At 41.3% G+C, this 17,962-nt stretch overlaps 1 protein-coding gene across 8 annotated transcripts in view; it reads right to left on the bottom strand.

Moving 5' to 3' along the window:
- grip1 (glutamate receptor interacting protein 1) overlaps positions 1-17,962 on the bottom strand; it is a 92,731-nt gene that overhangs the window by 13,903 nt on the left and 60,866 nt on the right. For 5 of the 8 annotated variants that reach the window (XM_059027675.1, XM_059027674.1, XM_059027677.1 and 2 more), the window contains exons 3-13: positions 16,836-16,971; positions 14,804-14,949; positions 12,322-12,405; positions 11,694-11,769; positions 10,315-10,460; positions 8,602-8,749; positions 7,901-8,070; positions 5,815-5,967; positions 3,804-3,959; positions 2,003-2,189; positions 798-943 (exon numbers count right to left, since the gene is read on the bottom strand). In XM_059027675.1, coding sequence (XP_058883658.1) covers positions 798-943; positions 2,003-2,189; positions 3,804-3,959; positions 5,815-5,967; positions 7,901-8,070; positions 8,602-8,749; positions 10,315-10,460; positions 11,694-11,769; positions 12,322-12,405; positions 14,804-14,949; positions 16,836-16,971 — 1,548 coding nt within the window. The remainder of the gene's footprint in view (positions 1-797; positions 944-2,002; positions 2,190-3,803; positions 3,960-5,814; positions 5,968-7,900; positions 8,071-8,601; positions 8,750-10,314; positions 10,461-11,693; positions 11,770-12,321; positions 12,406-14,803; positions 14,950-16,835; positions 16,972-17,962) is intronic. The other 3 variants (XM_059027680.1, XM_059027681.1, XM_059027682.1) reach the window with 1 other exon arrangement.

Below are 17,962 nucleotides of genomic sequence, written 5' to 3'. Positions count from 1 at the left end.
TTCAATCCACAAAAATGCAACAGCACGTTAACCCTTTGCTCTCCTTTGTGTAGCACGTATGCATTAGACTTGATACTCTTAGTATTATTACAAAAAAAAAAAAATCAGGAATTCTCATTTCTCCCACTAGATTTAATGGAAATAGGTTGTGCTGAATTTCTGTTGAATCGTTTCGTTTTCATTGCTTTTTACATTCCCTTAGCATTAGGTCTGGGTTCTGTTGCTCAAGTATATAGTTCTTATCATTGTTCTTTACCTGGCTATGAGCAATGAATAACCTTCCTATTTCCATTCATATTATGAGACAATATGACCTTTCGACTCCGCCAGTGCTTCCTACACTATAGTCACCAGGGATGGAAATAAGACTCCTATTGCATAGCAGTTTGATCCCTTCCTGGTTTTACTATGAGTTCAACTATTTCATGCATGGCAACCTCATATGGGGATGGATAAAAAATAACATAAAAAAACCCTCTTCTAGTCTTTATATGTGGAAGATGCAAATGCATGACCTCATATGAGGATGCCATTTTGTCCCCACATAAAGCAATGGAAAAATGTTCAGCTATTTTCTACGCATTCAAAAAGGTTTAACAGAACATAACTGAGCTTGTCACCTATACACTGTGGTGAATCAAGCTCTTAGTTAAACCTGGAATAGGTGAAACTGCTGTGCAATAGGAGTCTTATTTCCATCTCTGGTTCTATAAATAGGGGCTAGCAAAGTTGAAAAAGATCAATGTCATTTGAAGCTGCATCATCTTTAAAGGGAAATTATTTTGTAAAGCAAATACCGGCGACGTCGAACTCTATCTCCAGCGTGGCCTTGCTGGTGATGCTGGAGTCTCGGAGGAGCTGGTTGGTCTCCTCCAGGGTGCTGCCCTCTGTCAGGATCCCATTGATAGACACAATCCGGTCCCCGACTTGCAAGATCCCACACCTGCTCAGCACAGAGGCAAACAACACCTTTGCATGTATATTTTCTAACATGAAGACAAAAACAAAATCGCTGTAGCCTGCATTTGTAAACCTGGTTTCCACACAGTATTCCAAAAGTGCTTTTCAATGTTGGTTTTTACAAAGCCACTTAGAAAACGGGGTCACTTAGCTGCATTCTACGATTTAAAAAGTCTCGTAACTTTAACTACAGTACTTTGTGAGCCCACGAGTGCCACGAGTGATGACACTGTACTTCATCTGTAAACATTGCATTCATCACCACCATGCAGCATGAACTTCTGATTGACTTGCAGCTTTCTTTAAAAACACAAACTATCCTGCTGAAAACAGGGATATAAAACAATGAACCCAATCCGGAGAGAGGATCTGTAAAAGAGGGTTGGGTCCAGTAAATTACAAGGAGCTAGCAAAACCTTTTCAATGAGTTCTGCATTATCTGAATGCTCCTGCTAGTCATTGATATTCTGCGACACGGTTTATATACACGTGACTGTCACTGCAGCTTTGACACTAAGCTAGACTGACAATAGGTTTGCTCTCGTCAAGTCACAGTGAAGTTTAAAGCATTGGGAGGTCAGACAGTCCTACAAGGGCCTCCTGTCCTTTACAAGATAGACAGTTTCCTCTGAAAGCCGGTGGTGCTGGCGTTAAATCTCTTAATTTAAGAAAGGACAGAATTGTCCCTTCGAGCCACAGAGCGTCATTAATTGGGAGAGACTATCCCCCTAGCAATCAGCTCTGGACCTCCACTATCTCCTCTTCCTCTGGAAGATATACAGTAAGAGCAGACAAGCTCTAATACAAAGTGACAAATCCACACAACTAAAAGAAGAGCTACGACACTCTAAACATCTTCAAAAATCAACGTTTGTTACATAAATTAATTTGCATAATCTTCCATTGAGTGTTTGATTGTGTTTTATAGCTCTGGATAGATATATTTCCAATAGTTCATAAAAGGTTCAAACACACATTTCTCATTGACTCGACTCACATTTCTGCTTAAAGGTGCGGTACAGCTTCATCAACACCTCCTCACCTTTCTGCAGGGCTGTCCGGATCCATGTATGCAATGAGAGGTGGAGAGGAGAGGGTCTCTGTGGCAAACACCCCCCCCTGCAGCTGGATCCCAAAGCCTGTGACGGGGTCACTGACCAAGACAACCTCGGTGGTGTCTGTGTGGACAACCTGCCCAGAGAGACCCAGAGTGCTGGAGGCTAAAGACACTGGACACCAGAGAGGGACAGAGAGAGAGAGCGAGAGAGCGAGAGAGCGAGCAAGAGAGAGAGAGAGAGAGAGAGATCAGGGTGGAGCAAAAGCCTTTCCACTGCCCAACTGAATGACTTCTTTCAAGCAAGGACTTTATTCTTATGGCATATTGTTACTTTATATTGCATGCTCATTTCATCTCAGATGCTGCCATTTGAAAAAAATTTTTTTTTTACTACTACTTAGAATTACTTCTTGATTGTATTCATGAAGTAAATGTTTCTGAAATTCCCTATTGCCTGAATTGAAATTATTGGTAGCTTGCCTAGACTAGAAGGCCATTATAAAGTCAGCTAGCCACTCTATACCAAATGGGCAACATGATTCAATTACTGCTAGCACAGGTTAACAATTTCTTAATACGGTATGTGACGGGTACCCCTCGCCCCTGTGTGTTTTGTGTTATTTTGTATGGTTTGGGTTATATAGCACGGGTGATTTAAAATGTATATTGGTATGTGGGCACGGGTAATGCACAAATAGTTCATGTGCAGACTGTGCTGAGGCCAGATTGAATGATTAGCAATCAAGTCCCGGCACAGCTGCTTAAAAAATACAGTTCTCACACTCGAGGCTGGGTGTTCAGAGATACCTGCTTTGGGGTTAGTGTTTGTATGTTTTGTGTGTCCGCTTCTTTTGGTCACCGTGCCATTTATTTTGGTGTATCAGTGTTTTTTTCAGCTTTGAAACATTTCGTTTTTCAATAGATCTACACCACAGCGCATTCATTCACAGAACTGTGTCTGTATTTCCTGCTCTGATGTTACCACACACCATCCTGATGACAGGGCACCGTTTGTTAGAAAGAGGTGCCATTGTTACGATTATTAGCTATGCTGCATTTCCACAAACAAATCTTGATGCATCCAAGCCTTCACAAAGTTAGGGATGTTTTTCTACAGCAGAACTGCTAGAAGTGGCTATATGCTGTAAATGACCCTGTATGTAAAACGACTGTTAATTGCATTATAAAACTATTATTCTCACAATAAAGCGCCTTTTTTAGTTTTAATTCAAAATACTTTGAGGTTTAAAGTTCACTCAATTGCCTTGGCTTATATTACAGAATCAAGGCCTTTCAAACACAATGGTTTCCTTTAGTGTGTTTCTATTTGATTGGATTTTCTCCAGCAGAACGTATTACTAGTGGTAATGGCACTGTATGGAAATGATATCAAGCAACACAGAACATTAGCTGACAATTACTCTATGTTAATGTGAACCCGCTGATTCTGGAAATGTCTACCTTGCTGCATTAAATCACTAAAAAGCTCAGAGCTGAAGGCAAAGGGTGGTCACACCAAATATGGATTTGATTTAGATTTTTCTTCTGTTCACTCACTTTGCATTTAGTTAATTGATAAATATAATCTATTAACATGTCTATTTTTGAAAGCATTCTTACTTTACAGCATTTTTTCACACCTGCCTAAAACTTTTGCACAGTACTGTATATATATATATATATATATATATATATATATATATAATATATATATTATATATATGCTTAATAAACCACAAGCACCACAAGAGCGTGCTGCTGAAGCGGTAGTGAAGGGCTGACATACAGGAGCTCCTGTGATCTTTCTTCTTCAGCTTCCTCCTCATGAGGGTCCCCCGCGGGCTGGTGGGGTACAGGTTGCGAGGCAGGGTCCCCATGTTCAGAGAGCTCAGGCTGTACGCGCTCATGGAGGCAGGAGAAAAGGCGGACAATGACACCAGAGCTGCGGGAAGACAGGATCCACAACACACAGTCAGTCCCGTCATACAGCACAAGTAGACAGACACGGACTCCTACATCAATCTATCTACCTGTCAATCTAGCTCATAACCTACTCTTCAAATGGGATCAGTAGGTACCATTATTCAGCACAATAATGCGAATACTGTAGCATTTAACCACTGTAAGGCATTTTCTGGCAATTACTGTATAAACTGGTAAATCTAGAATGAAAATGTGCTGCGTACTGCCAAGCCCATTTCAAGATATCTGTTTCTAAATCCCTGCTCTAGTTAGCTAATTGCAGGGTTCTGGGGCTGACACAGCTACATGTTCTCTCCTGAACACCTGCTAAAAGTGCATTCAGATCAGCATGCATTCTGCTGTTCTTGGTAGAGGAAGCTGACCCCTTCCATTCTCTTCAATGACAACCCTAACCCTAACTTAAACTTAAACTTCTACTTGCACCTAAAGAAGAGACTTGTGAGGTCATGAAAAGTTAGTGGCTTTATATCACAGTTAATCTAATACACTGTATTAAACCATCAAATATTTAAGTCTAATTGGACACAGAGCACACGTTCCACAGAGAACTGCCTGACACACACAGGCCTTAGGCACATTAACGCATGCATTTATTGGTACAGTAGATTATGATTGATAATGCAAGTTAGTCACTTTACCGCTCCACCACCTTTATTCATCTTGTTTTCCTATTCTAGACAAAGCAACAATACCATTTTTTTTTTTAAACGCAAACAAAAAAACAAACATCTGTTATTAAATTATTGCCACACACGTTCCAGCACAACAAAATGCAAGACACACAATAATTATTTCATGTACAACAGACATTGAAAATATACACACGTTTATGTTTTACTTTCTGGATAATGCATTATTTACTATTTGAACAGGCAAATGAAACCTAACTTTCAACCGTTTCTGAAATAGTTGATGTCACTACCCCATCACCAGCAAAACAAAACTGGAATATCCTTCAGGTAGCAAAAAAAATGCAAATGATTTAGAACAAAAAACAAAAAGACATGATGGCTAACGAGCAGCGGCTTGTAAAATGAAACGGCAGTGACTGATCTTGAATGGCTTCACTGTGAAGGGTGCAATAGGAAGAACAACACACTAGCATACACAATATTGTCATTGGAATGCAATAGACTCAGAGGTCCATTCGGGTTTAGCCATGGAAAATGTATTCAGTTTTATATGAAAAGCCTACACATTTTAAAATCTATTCTCTTCCCTCTTATTAGCCCTAGCAGCATGTTCACTGCCCCCCCCCCCCCCCTTTTTCTTGTCTTGATAGTTCTAGTCACTTCCCTTTACTCGTTCCAGCTATCAGCATCCGGCCTGTTGTGCCCTTGAGCTTCACGTTGCAGAATGACGCTGCCGTGTGACAAAAACCCATACGCCTCTATAGAACATTGAGCGGCAAGATTTCATTTGTGTTCCTAAAACCTGTGTGTGGACGCCTGAGCTGTGGCCAAACCGACTCATCTTTCATCTGGTTTCATTCAAGAAAAGAGCACCACTGACAACGCTGCTCCCACAGCCAAGTGGTGAGAAAATGGATGGAACAATGTACCGCAGTCCTTTAAAGAAATGCAGCGTGACTTCAGCATGATTCCACACAGCGGAGCCTAATCCGGGTCGCACCTGCTAAGGGCTCCTCTGAGCAATCGTTTTGGAAAGGATTGGACATGAGCTCCTGTTGTATTCCAGGTACAATATCCCTAACCAGGTGTGTTAGTAGTGATCTGTTTTATAAAAGAGAAAGGCACTTTGCATGAAAGAGGAGGAGGAGGAGGAGGGGGGGGGGGGAAAGCAAGGAACATTACGAAGGTTGTTTGGAGCGTGTTTCTGGTATTTCAAGGCTTGCGTCCTGCTATGGTCAGGGTGGTAGGTGTTATAATTTTGGTAGGTGAGGAAGTTGCTGCTGTTGTTGGCACAGGAATCCCAGGTGAGCTGCCTGTTGCTCCTCTGCACCTTGACTGTCCACATGAAGGGATGACAGGTATCGCAGACAAAAAGAAAAGAAAAACAAGACAACAAAACAAAAGCACCAGAGAACAGGGAAAGGAAACTAAGTGAGCGGAAATGGGAAACATTAAATAAAATCAAAAGAGCAAGTCGCTTCAAATCACATTTTCTTCATTGTTTTATTATGTCCTTATATCAGCTGTACAATCATTCTGAGAGGTTCTTATTGAGATTACTCAAATACTGGATTAAACTGCTGGACTGTGAGTTAAGGAGCTTCTCTTAGGTTATAACAGACTGCCACAGATATATGGACTGTAACAGAGGCAAGATAAGCCACAGCGTCTTTCTAGAGGCAAGAGCCAGTGCCATCCAGTGATCTGCCGATCAAGCTTCCTTTTGCATTTCTGACAATACACTGGCTGTACACTAAATGGTGCTGTCACATACAAACAAAAAGACTGATTGAGCCTACTGTACATTACATATGTCTAGGACAGGCAACCATAACTGAATAGCATCTCTTGAATTGCAATAATAACCACTCAGAACAATTACAAACATCATACAAAAGATGAAAACGTAACAGGAAGCTGCTTGCTGATTATGCTTGGTTGCTGTAGTTCCAGCCGGTTTTTTAATTTCGTCACAAGAGCATTGTCCCCTGTGAACCATACAACATGCAACGCAATCAGAAGACTATGATTAGGAAACCTGCTAGGAGTACAACAACCAACACGTTGATATCAGCATCAAGATTAGCTGTAGGGGTTTCTATTTCTTAATTACGGAATATTCTTCAAACTGAAGGACCTGCGTGGTTCCTAGTGTTGAAAGCATCTGTACACAGAAATAAAGGTCCTCTGGTGAATGCAATACAGCCCCCTGTAAATATTCTTTACAGTTAATTCCCCACCCCCTCTTGTTTTGCAGCTGACTGAAAGCATGGCTCAGGGTTAAGCTGCGGAGCTCTGTTTGTAGCTGCCTCCCAGACATGCGAAAGCCACTGGGAGGCTTTGGAAGACTCAAATCTGACAGCCCTGTCATAGCCAATTTCTCAAGCAGCTCTCGTCATCTCATCTCTGGACAGAAAGCGAAGAGCACAAGATAACACTAATCTTTTGTAATAGTGTAGAGGACTGCCCTAGGGATGAGACAGCAGCAGGATGGGAGCCGGTGCTGCAGTGGACCCTCAAAGTAATTTAAGGCACTTTTTCAACATTGAGCATGGGCAGCTAATGAAAATAATAAAGAAAAGGCACTTTCTGAAGCCAGGCTTTTTGTGGGCAACATAATGTAAAATAAGCAAAGAAACAGAATGATAACTTAAAACCCTTGGAAGAAGCTTTAATGACAGTAATAATAATACTACTACTAATAATAATAACATTGTCTTGCCAAGTGTATGTTAGACTTTGTATCATTTTTCATTTGCTGTTTTTATTTCTTCCTAATTACTTATATAAACTAAAGTGGGGGCTAATTTGCTCCACTGTGCTAAATAATTTGTCAACAAAGATCTTTATCAATAAAGACACAGAGAAGACGTTTTCAGTTTGATGGGCTCAACCTGGATCCCGCTGGGCATTGTTCCACATTGCTAAACCAGCACAAAATTATGCACATGAGGCAGTCTCTGTTTGAAGCCCAAGACTGAACGGCAGGCAGGGGATACTGCGATCAGGACTTCCCTGACCACCGCCAGTGCCATGGTTACAAAGTTTGAGAAGCGATAATAAGTGAACACGTTTGGGGTACTGTAGTAACAGCCAGAATCAAGCACTGTCACAAATTCCCAATCTTTTATTTTTATTTTGTATATATTTTTTAAAACAGAATTCTCTTAGTGTTGCCCTTTAACAAAACCACAATGAATGTATTATATAGAAACAAGGTTATTTGTATTCCACATCAGAAATCTGAAATATATATATATATTGTTACCGTGATCTGGGCCTTTGAGAGCCAGTCGGGTCTGGTGGTGAGGCAGAATCTCCAGTTTGACGTGTTCACAGGTGCTGGCTAACAGCTGGGTGGCCTCTGCTAAAGTGCAATACTCCATGCTGGTGCCATCAACGGACAGGATGTGATCGCCAACGTGCAGTGCACCACACCTGCATGGGTTCAACAATATCCAGCCAGTGCACTCACATGGAAAAGGTCCCTCAGCTAGCACCTGCTTTTGATTGTCTTTTATCAAAAACATTATTCATTATACCAATATTTTTTTAAAATAAAGTAACACTTATCTAGGAGAACTAAGAAATGTAATGTTCAAATTCAAAGGTGCAACATGAACTTACTGCACGGATTACCTTTCTATATCACCTCACTTACTAAACAAATCAATCAGAGTAAGGGTTGAAGAAGTGTAAAGCATGTTTTAAAAGGACTGTATGCACCTTGTAGACAACAAAACCCAACGTGTGGAATAAACTACAACACATATTTCACTGTGCTAGACAGTTGTTTTTTTTAGCATACATCAGTGATTATTTTTCACCACAATATTCATGAAAACCTCTCATTAGTGGAAGAGAATATGAACATTCTAGTTACTAAAAGACAATAAAACTACAGTTGGGTGAAATGGAACACCTGGAGCACAGTGCCTGTGACAATGTTTCAAAGCTTTATATAATTACCTGTCGGCAATGCTTGCAGGTTTAATCTTGTCGATGACAACGACCTGCTTGTTACAGTACATTGATGTAGTTAACGCAACTCCCAAACTGGAGCCAGGGCTTTTGGCAACTTCCACCATCAGAGGTCCAGAAGCAGTTGCTATTGTATCTATCAGAAGCAACAAAAACACCAACACCACAATACATTACTGTATCCCCAATTAACGACATAGCATCTCATCTATATTTAACCAGCACTAAATGCCATTGTGAGTACGGTGCAGTAAATGGGGAAGGGTGATCATTATATTGAACACCACCATCTGGCAATATTGGGATGCATGCATTTATCATGTAGCAAGCCAGCCAGGGTGAAGTAATAAGCTTGATAGTCATACAGTGGTAAGCAGAGAGGTATGAAAGAGGCCATAGACAGAACAAGTCCTATTTACCCTCAAGCAGTGCAAGATGATATAATGCAGTCAGGGAGTGGAGAATACATTCTAAACAACCATCATTAGTGACAAATGAAATGGTGCAATAACAGACGGGAGGGGCTATAGGGAAACCTATCAATAACAGAAGGGAGGGGACTATAGGGAAACCTATCAATAACAGAAGGGAGGGGGCTATAGGGAAACCTATCAATAACAGAAGGGAGGGGGCTATAGGGAAACCTATCAATAACAGAAGGGAGGGGGCTATAGGGAAACCTATCAATAACAGAAGGGAGGGGGCTATAGGGAAACCTATCAATAACAGAAGGGAGGGGGCTATAGGGAAACCTATCAATAACAGAAGGGAGGGGGCTATAGGGAAACCTATCAATAACAGAAGGGAGGGGACTATAGGGAAACCTATCAATAACAGAAGGGAGGAGACTATAGGGAAACCTATCAATAACAGAACCTGGGTAGAGAAGAGTGAGCCTATGGAGCTGGGAGTCCAGCAGCCTTATGAAAAATGAATCAGCGCTCCATTAATTATTCAAGTATAAAGATGTTTCAAGCATTAGAATACCTCCACTGTGACTGACGCACTCATAAATTTGCCTTGAATTATCGGCCGTGGAATTCTACGAGAATCATTGCTGATGAATGTTTGTGCAGAGTCCTGTACGTCTTCATTTTTATTAATTTTAACAGCACAGCAAAACTCATTCCAGAAAGAAACAGTACATTCCAGCAGCAGTTGCCTTGAAACTGCTGAAAGTGTTTAATAGCGTGGAACGAGCGAGTTGTGCTTGTTCTGTTGGGGATCTATGTTTCTGAGAATAATGTTATACTCATAACTAGAAAACACTTAAGAGTATTAAATTTAGGAAGCTTTTGATTAAAACACTGTTCATTGGGCTAATTTGCCAAATCACACAAGTGAAGAAACAGCTGCTTGGATTTGGGATGATGGCTCTGTGGACTACAGCAATCCACACAAATCCAAGCAGCTGTTTCTTCACAGCTGTTTCACTTGGAATGGTAAGCCATTCCAATCAACACCAATGACCCTGACCAGCAGAGAGCTTTCTTCCGAACAAGCGGTTTGTGCAGCTCTGCCAGTAATACAGCCAGTCTGAAATGAGTCTGGGTCAGCACTTCCCTTCTCGTGAATCCAGAGAGATAAGCAATGCTGATCACTAACAGTTACCCCAGTGACAGTACACCAGCACCTGATCAGTATCTATCGGTATCCTAGTCAGAAGAGGGTTGTGAAGCTGATCTCTCTTTCACAACGTACCCATCACGGACACGTCATACTCAATCAGCAGTGTCGCCTCCTGGCCACACTGCTTCAGGATGCTCATGGCTTCCGCATGGGACGTCCCGTGCAGTCGGATCCCGTCCACACTCAGCAGCCTGTCTCCTGCCTTAATGGTTCCTTCTCTGGAAAGACAGGAATATGAATCCAAACAGATTCCAACACGTTACTGTCAATCACACAGATATAGTCAATTCAGCAATATGGAACCCTTATACAAGTTTGCTAGGGTATTTTTGCACAGCATTTTTGCAGTTTCCCCCCATGCTTTTCTCATTGTTATACTATGCATTTAGCAAGGTTTACCCAGGTTTGCCATGTTTATTAATATGCTTTACCATACCTCGCTATTCTTTGCAATGCTTTCTCTGTGCTTTATTATACTTTGCTGTGCTTTTACTGTGGGAACCTTTCATGAAAGCATATAAAGACAAAGAAGTGAAAACATTTAAATACAAGATGACATTTTTGAGTTTCCTCAGTTTAACTGAATAGAAGTATAAAAAATATCAATGAGAACGAGTGTCAACGTCGTTATATGTTACAATGTTGCTGTAGCCATCGAAGGTTACATATCACTAACAGGAAGTCACTGTCTAAGATGGTTTTGGAAATATTAGCAGGTTAAATAGTGATGGAAGATTACAGTAGCTTTTGCAATTTGATACTCCAGAACCAAGGGAAAAACACTGTAATCCATTTAATTCCCCTAATGTAAAAACCATTAAAATGAGATGACTTGTAATGCGTTCTCCGAGGCTGAAACGCAAAGCAGTAATCACAGAGGAAATGTGTTTAATATGGAATTGCAAGTCATTTCCATATATTCAAAGGGCCAGCTGACGTGTGGTAAAACACTACTTTGATATCACTTTGCTCTTCAATTAAAAAAATAGTCATCTTCGTTCATATGTGAGTTAATGGGATTATGCTCCGCAAAAATATGTGACAATTCATATTCCACAGTTCTTATGTTGAGTTCTACTTTGCTTTGGAAGTACAATTAGCAAGTTAGCAAAAACCAGTTGGCAACACGCCAAGCTTATAGCTCACAGCTTCATGTTGGCATATGATAGGCACAGGACAGACACTATTTGAGATGCGCTCCAAGTCCTCCTGCTTGAAGGTGCGTGCCAACGCTCTCCCAGGAGAAAGGCAAACCGATCGATACCCGACTTCTGCAATGGCTAGTTGCTCCATTATAATGTCTAATATGTGTGTAACTGTTGAATGTTGGTAGCAATAAAGGGAACTATTTTTAAATTCTTAATTATTGTTTGGACATGAATCATTATAAACGCAGTATTAGTTTCTTTATATCATCTTTAGCGACACCACACTTAGCAAGCGAGATTCACCTGTCTCCTGGACCTCCAGGCCTGACTGTGGTGATGACGACAGGGCGGGACTTGTTCCTGTCTTCATGGGCGCCTCCTTTGGAAGATAAAGCAGCCGTTTGAAAGTAAAGAACATAAACATCATTCACAAGCTGTTCTCTATTCCCTGGAGAATAAAGGTAAGAGAAGTAAATACACATCAGTTCACAATCTATTCTACACACATCCTCTTGAATAAGGGAGGCCAAGGGACACATGAGGTCAAATAATATGAACTAAAAATGGCAAAGTTAAAAAAATAAATAAAAAAGGTTGATCTCGAGAATGTAGCACTGCCTGTAACTTGCAATGCAATGTTATAAGAGTAGAGTTCTACATCAGAACCTCCACCAATCAGCAAGCGCCATTGCAGAGCACTGCCATTTGGGAGACGTCCGGAAAACATTCATACAGAATGTGAAGCTTTAAAAAAGAGAAACGAGAGGAAGGCATTGAAAATGTAAATAAACATGTGACTCTGAGGTATAAATGCACGTTTACCTTGGTAGTTCACCTTGTCTGTACGGTAGTGTCTACCACATGGTACTGCCCTGTCAGCAGGGTTCCATTGCATACACTGAAAGATTTCTATAGAATAGAATAAACATACCTCTTATAACAAATCCAAAGGTATTGCCTTCTTTGTGTAAAGTGACCTCGACGGTTTTAAAGATTACACCCGATCCTTGCACAGCTACACAGAGAGCAAAGAGAATGTGCAGCGTGAGAAACATAGGAGGCATTATTAACAACCAACAAGCACATCAAACAGATTGCAGCAAGGATCGTCTCACTTGTACAGGGCTAACCTAAGCAAACCACAGCTTGAAAATGAAGTCCAACTATCACATAACCACTGACGTCAACACAACTACATTTTTCTTTAATTTTAAATCGCCATCTCTAAAAATAAAAGAAGCAAAAGAAGGAAGGCTGACTGGGAGGTTTGAAGCATCATTAATGTTAATAAATTTAAATAATACTGTAACTGTGGCAGACAGCTTTGCAAAAAAAAAAATATATATATATATATATATAAATCTCAGTGAGCAATTAAGAAAATGGAACAAAAAAAACCCATAAAAGATCTATATATTTGAGTATGTTTAGAAGCTTTCTGAATTATGTTTTAATTTTAAATTAAAAAAATGTGGGGTCTAGAAAGCATAAACTAAATAGCTTATGTCGAACCCCTAATTATTATTTGACACTAACCCCATTTCAAAAGCAAGGCTGTGATTGTATCCTTTCATTCTTCAAATACGAGAACCCTTGACGTCTATGGCACTTTTTAATTAAACACAGTCAGGCATCCAATACAAGTGGCAGCAGACTTATTGCTTTGGAAAAGAGCTTTAAAAATGCATGAGCTTTAATATTTGTTCTGTGAGAGACGTACTGTATAATGCAGTCATCAGGAGCTCTCGGCTTTGCACCAAGAATAGTCATGCAAGACAAATATAGAATTCACCATGTCATGTTGGGTTCTACCTCCGGTGTACTGCAACGACGGCATGCCACCAGTGTATTCTATATCTGACTTGCATGACTAGTCTTGGTGCAAAGCCGAGAGCTCCTGATGACTGCATTATACAATACATCTCTCACAGAACCCTGGGATCCTTCAAGAAGCTGCTTGATGAGATTCTGGGATCAATAAGCTACTAACAACCAAACAAGCAATATGGGCTGAATGGCCTCCTCTGGTTTGTAACCTTTCTTCTGTTCTTATGCTTATAGTGTAAAAAGGGCAGTTTCTCTGTAAAGTACAGCAGAGAGCTGCACTGCTGTATGAAATACACTGCAGCTGCTGGAAACACAGAACTAAGAAACATGATATCGCCCTGGCTGCTGACTGGCACTTTTTAAAAGATATACATACAGTATGTATGAACAGATAGAAATACAAAGCATTCAAGCTTTTTTTTGTAAGGCTGTAAATCTACACACAGGTAAAGGCAGATTTAGATAAACAATTATCAAAACTCTAGCATTTGAATACAGCTACTCCTTAAGGAAAGCAAGAAATTAATCTCAGGGCTATGTACAAAAGGATGAAGGAAAATTGAAGATGAATGGAATGAAGAGTTCAGAGTGCAAAGACAATTAAAAAGATGGCTTTATGTTCAAGGGCAGAATTGAAATCTCCTTAATCATTTTGCCTCCACCACCACACACATTTTTAATTAAACTAGAAAAATAGAAGTCTAATGAGTTTCTTAAAATAGAGTTAGCGTAACTGCATATTATTATTATTACATAATAATAATAATAATAATAATAATAATAATAATGGGGCTCCTGAGTGGCGCATCTGGTAAAGGCGCTCCGCGTGGAGTGCAGGATGCACCCTATAGCCTGGATGTTGTCGGTTCAAGTCCAGGCTATTCCATTGCCGACCGTGGACGGGAGTTCTCAGAGGGCCGTGCACAATTGGCCGAGCGCCGCCTGGGGGGGGGTTAAAGTTGGCCAGGGTGTCGCTCACCGCGCACCACCGACACCTGTGGTCTGGCCAGGCGCCTGCAGGCTTGCCTGTAAGCTGCCCGGAGTTGCTTTGTCCTCTGATGCTGCATGGTGAGTCTGCAGTGTGAAAAGAAGCGGTCGGCTGACAGCACACGCATCGGAGGACATCGTGTTTTTGTCTTCGCCGCTTCAGAGTCAGCGCAGGGGTGGTAGCGGTGAGCCGAGTTTTAATAATAATATTATAATATGATAATATGAATAATTGGATATTCTAAATTGGGAGAAAATAATAAAAAAAATAATTGGTGACTACTAATTTTAATAATAATAATAATAATAATAATAATAATAATAATAATAATAATAATAATAATAATAATATCCTGCCAAGCCTGCTGCCAATTTTTTTTTTCTCTTTCCACAGACACAAAAATGAATGAAATGAAAATCTAATTAATGACTGGAGACGGTCTCTTTGGAAACAAAATAGTAAAACAAATGTAGTGACTGACTGACTGATGCATCAGACTCTGATGAGACAGTGAAATCTCGTGAAACGCAGCGTGCCCTTCTTATCTGCAGTCCCAGCCGCGTGGGTTCCCTGCTGCTCTCTGCACGTCAGGACTTACAGACTGGTGGCAGCTCGTATTCAACCTCCAGAACCACTCTCTCCCCGACGTTCTTCAGGAGACTGATGATCTCGTCATGGCGAAACTTAGTCAGGTTGATCCCGTTTACTGATTTGATGTAGTCGCCGACGTTTAACTGGTCACTTCTGTAAACGAAAGCAAGACATGTGAGAAGAAGTGGGAGGAATCCATGCAAAAGTGTGATTTTAGATCATCAATACTGGCTGCCATCAAACATTAGATTCAACCGTCTATACGATTTCCGGCTGGAATCAGGTTTAACCTCAACTGTACTTCCAACATTGTATTTGATTTAACCATGGACCTCGGTAGCCCCAATCATAATACAGTGCCCAGAACACGACGACGAATGTGTAGTGTTTACATGCAGGAGTCAGGGTTTCAACACACTGCGACACATTTGTCAGCACATCCAGAGTATTATGTAACGTCCTCCCGTAACGTGCCTCTGTATCTCTGTCTAGACATCATAGAGTAGCTTCTTTTAACTCTGATGGTAAGCAAGATGGAACTGGTCCCACACTTAAGAAGAATCATGTGCTTATCAGTGAAATATCGGTCTCGAAATGAATGAAAGTGCTAAACCCAGACATAGGAAGTGAGTGTCACTCAAACTGTGCATCTCCCACATTGGTATGCATTGGCTTTTTTTTTTTTTTTAAATCGCTATACTTTTAGTTTTTTAAACTTAGCAGACACTTTCTGAATCATTTGATGGGAGTGTATCCTGGATCATGAACTGGTCTGCAGAGCTTGCTGTATACACAGCAGTTCTCTTGTTCTGCATTACATGTTGATGTAACTCTCTCTCTCTTTGTTTATACACCAATGAGTAATTGATATAAAAAGTAAAAAGTAAAGGAGTCAAAGCTTATTGTGCTTGGTATTTGGAAGACAGGCTGCAGAAACAGATTCAGAGCACTCGGATAAAAAAACAAAAGGGCAATTTTTCATGTAGACAGATGATTTATTAATGGCTATAACTGCATTTAAAAAAGACAGATGAGTGATTTCTTGTGCTTGTCTCTCGTCTCTGGAGAGCAGACTCACAGTCCTTGTGTTTTAGCACCAGTGTCGTTTTACCAGCGGGCCCTACTGCTCCACCGAGGCAGCCCTGAAAACCCTCTCCATGCACAGCGACAGACGTGAGTACCTAGCAACTCTCTTTACACACAGCGCCAGACCTGGTAACCTAGCAACGCTTTCCACACACAGCACCAGACGTGGTTACCTAGCAACTCTCTTCACATACAGCGCCAGACCTGGTAACCTTGCAACGCATTCCACACACAGCGCCAGACGCGGTTACCTAGCAACTCTCTTCACACACAGCGCCAGACCTGGTAACCTAGCAACGCTTTCCACACACAGCGCCAGACGCGGTTACCTAGCAACTCTCTTCACACACAGCGCCAGACCTGGTAACCTAGCAACACTTTCCACACACAGCACCAGACGTGGTTACCTAGCAACTCTCTTCACATACAGCGCCAGACCTGGTAACCTTGCAACGCATTCCACACACAGCGCCAGACGCGGTTACCTAGCAACTCTCTTCACACACAGCGCCAGACGTGGTTACCTAGCAACTCTCTTCACACACAGAGACAGACCTGGTAACCTAGCAACGCTTTCCACACACAGCGCCAGACGCGAGTACCTAGCAACTCTCTTCACACACAGAGACAGACCTGGTAACCTAGCAACGCTTTCCACACACAGCGCCAGACGCGAGTACCTAGCAACTCTCTTCACACACAGAGACAGACCTGGTAACCTAGCAATGCTTTCCACACACAGAGACAGACCTGGTAACCTAGCAACGCTTTCCACACACAGAGCCAGACGCGAGTACCTAGCAACTCTCTTCACACACAGAGACAGACCTGGTAACCTAGCAACGCTTCCCACACACAGCGCCAGACGTGGTTACCTAGCAACTCTTTTCACACACAGCGCCAGACCTGGTAACCTAGCAACGCTTTCCACACACAGCGACAGACGTGGTTACCTAGCAGCGGTGCCCCCCTGCCTCAGGTTTGACACTCTGGGCCTGCCATCCTTGTCGATGCCTCCAGACACCGTCAGCCCCAAGGTGGTGCCTTCCTTCTTCATCAGCTCCACTATCGTAGAGCCCTTGAACTCATCTGGGGAAAGAACAAAGGAGCGGCAGGTTAGGCTGGGTCAACGTCATGCTGTACTCTAACTCAATGTGGGCTGCCTTTCTACCGTAGCGTTCCCAATGCACAGCGCACTACATGGGTTGAAAGGTTGATGACTACAGGCTAGTTTGTTGTAGCAGCATTGCTGTTATTTGGAATATGCATCTCGCTGCCAATACAAAACAGAAGTTCAGCTTGGTACGTAATTGGTCTAAAACGTCGCCAGATTCCGTTCCAAAAATCAGTTGACTGTACATAATTATTTTTGCAATGACCACAAGCAGAGGAACAATTTTAATTATGCAAACATCTTCGAGGTATGAAAGAACATTCAATCCTGAATGTCACTGTGTTTAGCACAAGCATGAAAGAGATGCTCAAATAGCTATGAAAGGCTTTGATTTTAATTACATTATTCAGCTCCTGCAGTTACACTACCTTACCACCAATAGGAGACACCCTACACACAATTTATTATTATAAATTACAAAACTGAAGACTGTTCCCAAAAACTACTTTTAAATATTTTACGTGTTGTTTTTGAAGTTTATAACTATGCTGTATGTTCTATGCACAAGATAACACCTGTGCACAGGATATGTTGAATACTGGAAATTTGATAAATCCTCAATGGTGATTGGTTGATTTCTCGGTGGTGGAAAAAATGTGATAATCCACAAACATTTTACTTCTCTCAAGTTTCTATTCGGTTGGTATGTATACAAAGCAAGGCTAGGGTTTTCTAGGACACATCCCTCGATTTAGCATTTTACGGTACTTGATTGTCTGAGATAATTGGTTAATAAAAATAAAACTTTAAAAAATACTTCTGTCAAATCCAAAGGCCTCTTTCACAAGCGGTTTTAAACTTTCTCTGAGTAGAGAAAAGCAATCCACAAACCGGATCATGTAACAGCAAATCCCTGTCTTTAAAATCATTGTTTGATTGACGATTTCTTCACAAGGGTTGTCAGCC

Source organism: Acipenser ruthenus, chromosome 7, assembly GCF_902713425.1.
Source record: "Acipenser ruthenus chromosome 7, fAciRut3.2 maternal haplotype, whole genome shotgun sequence".
NCBI lineage: Eukaryota > Metazoa > Chordata > Actinopteri > Acipenseriformes > Acipenseridae > Acipenser > Acipenser ruthenus.
This window is presented reverse-complemented; position numbering and strand designations above follow the sequence as displayed.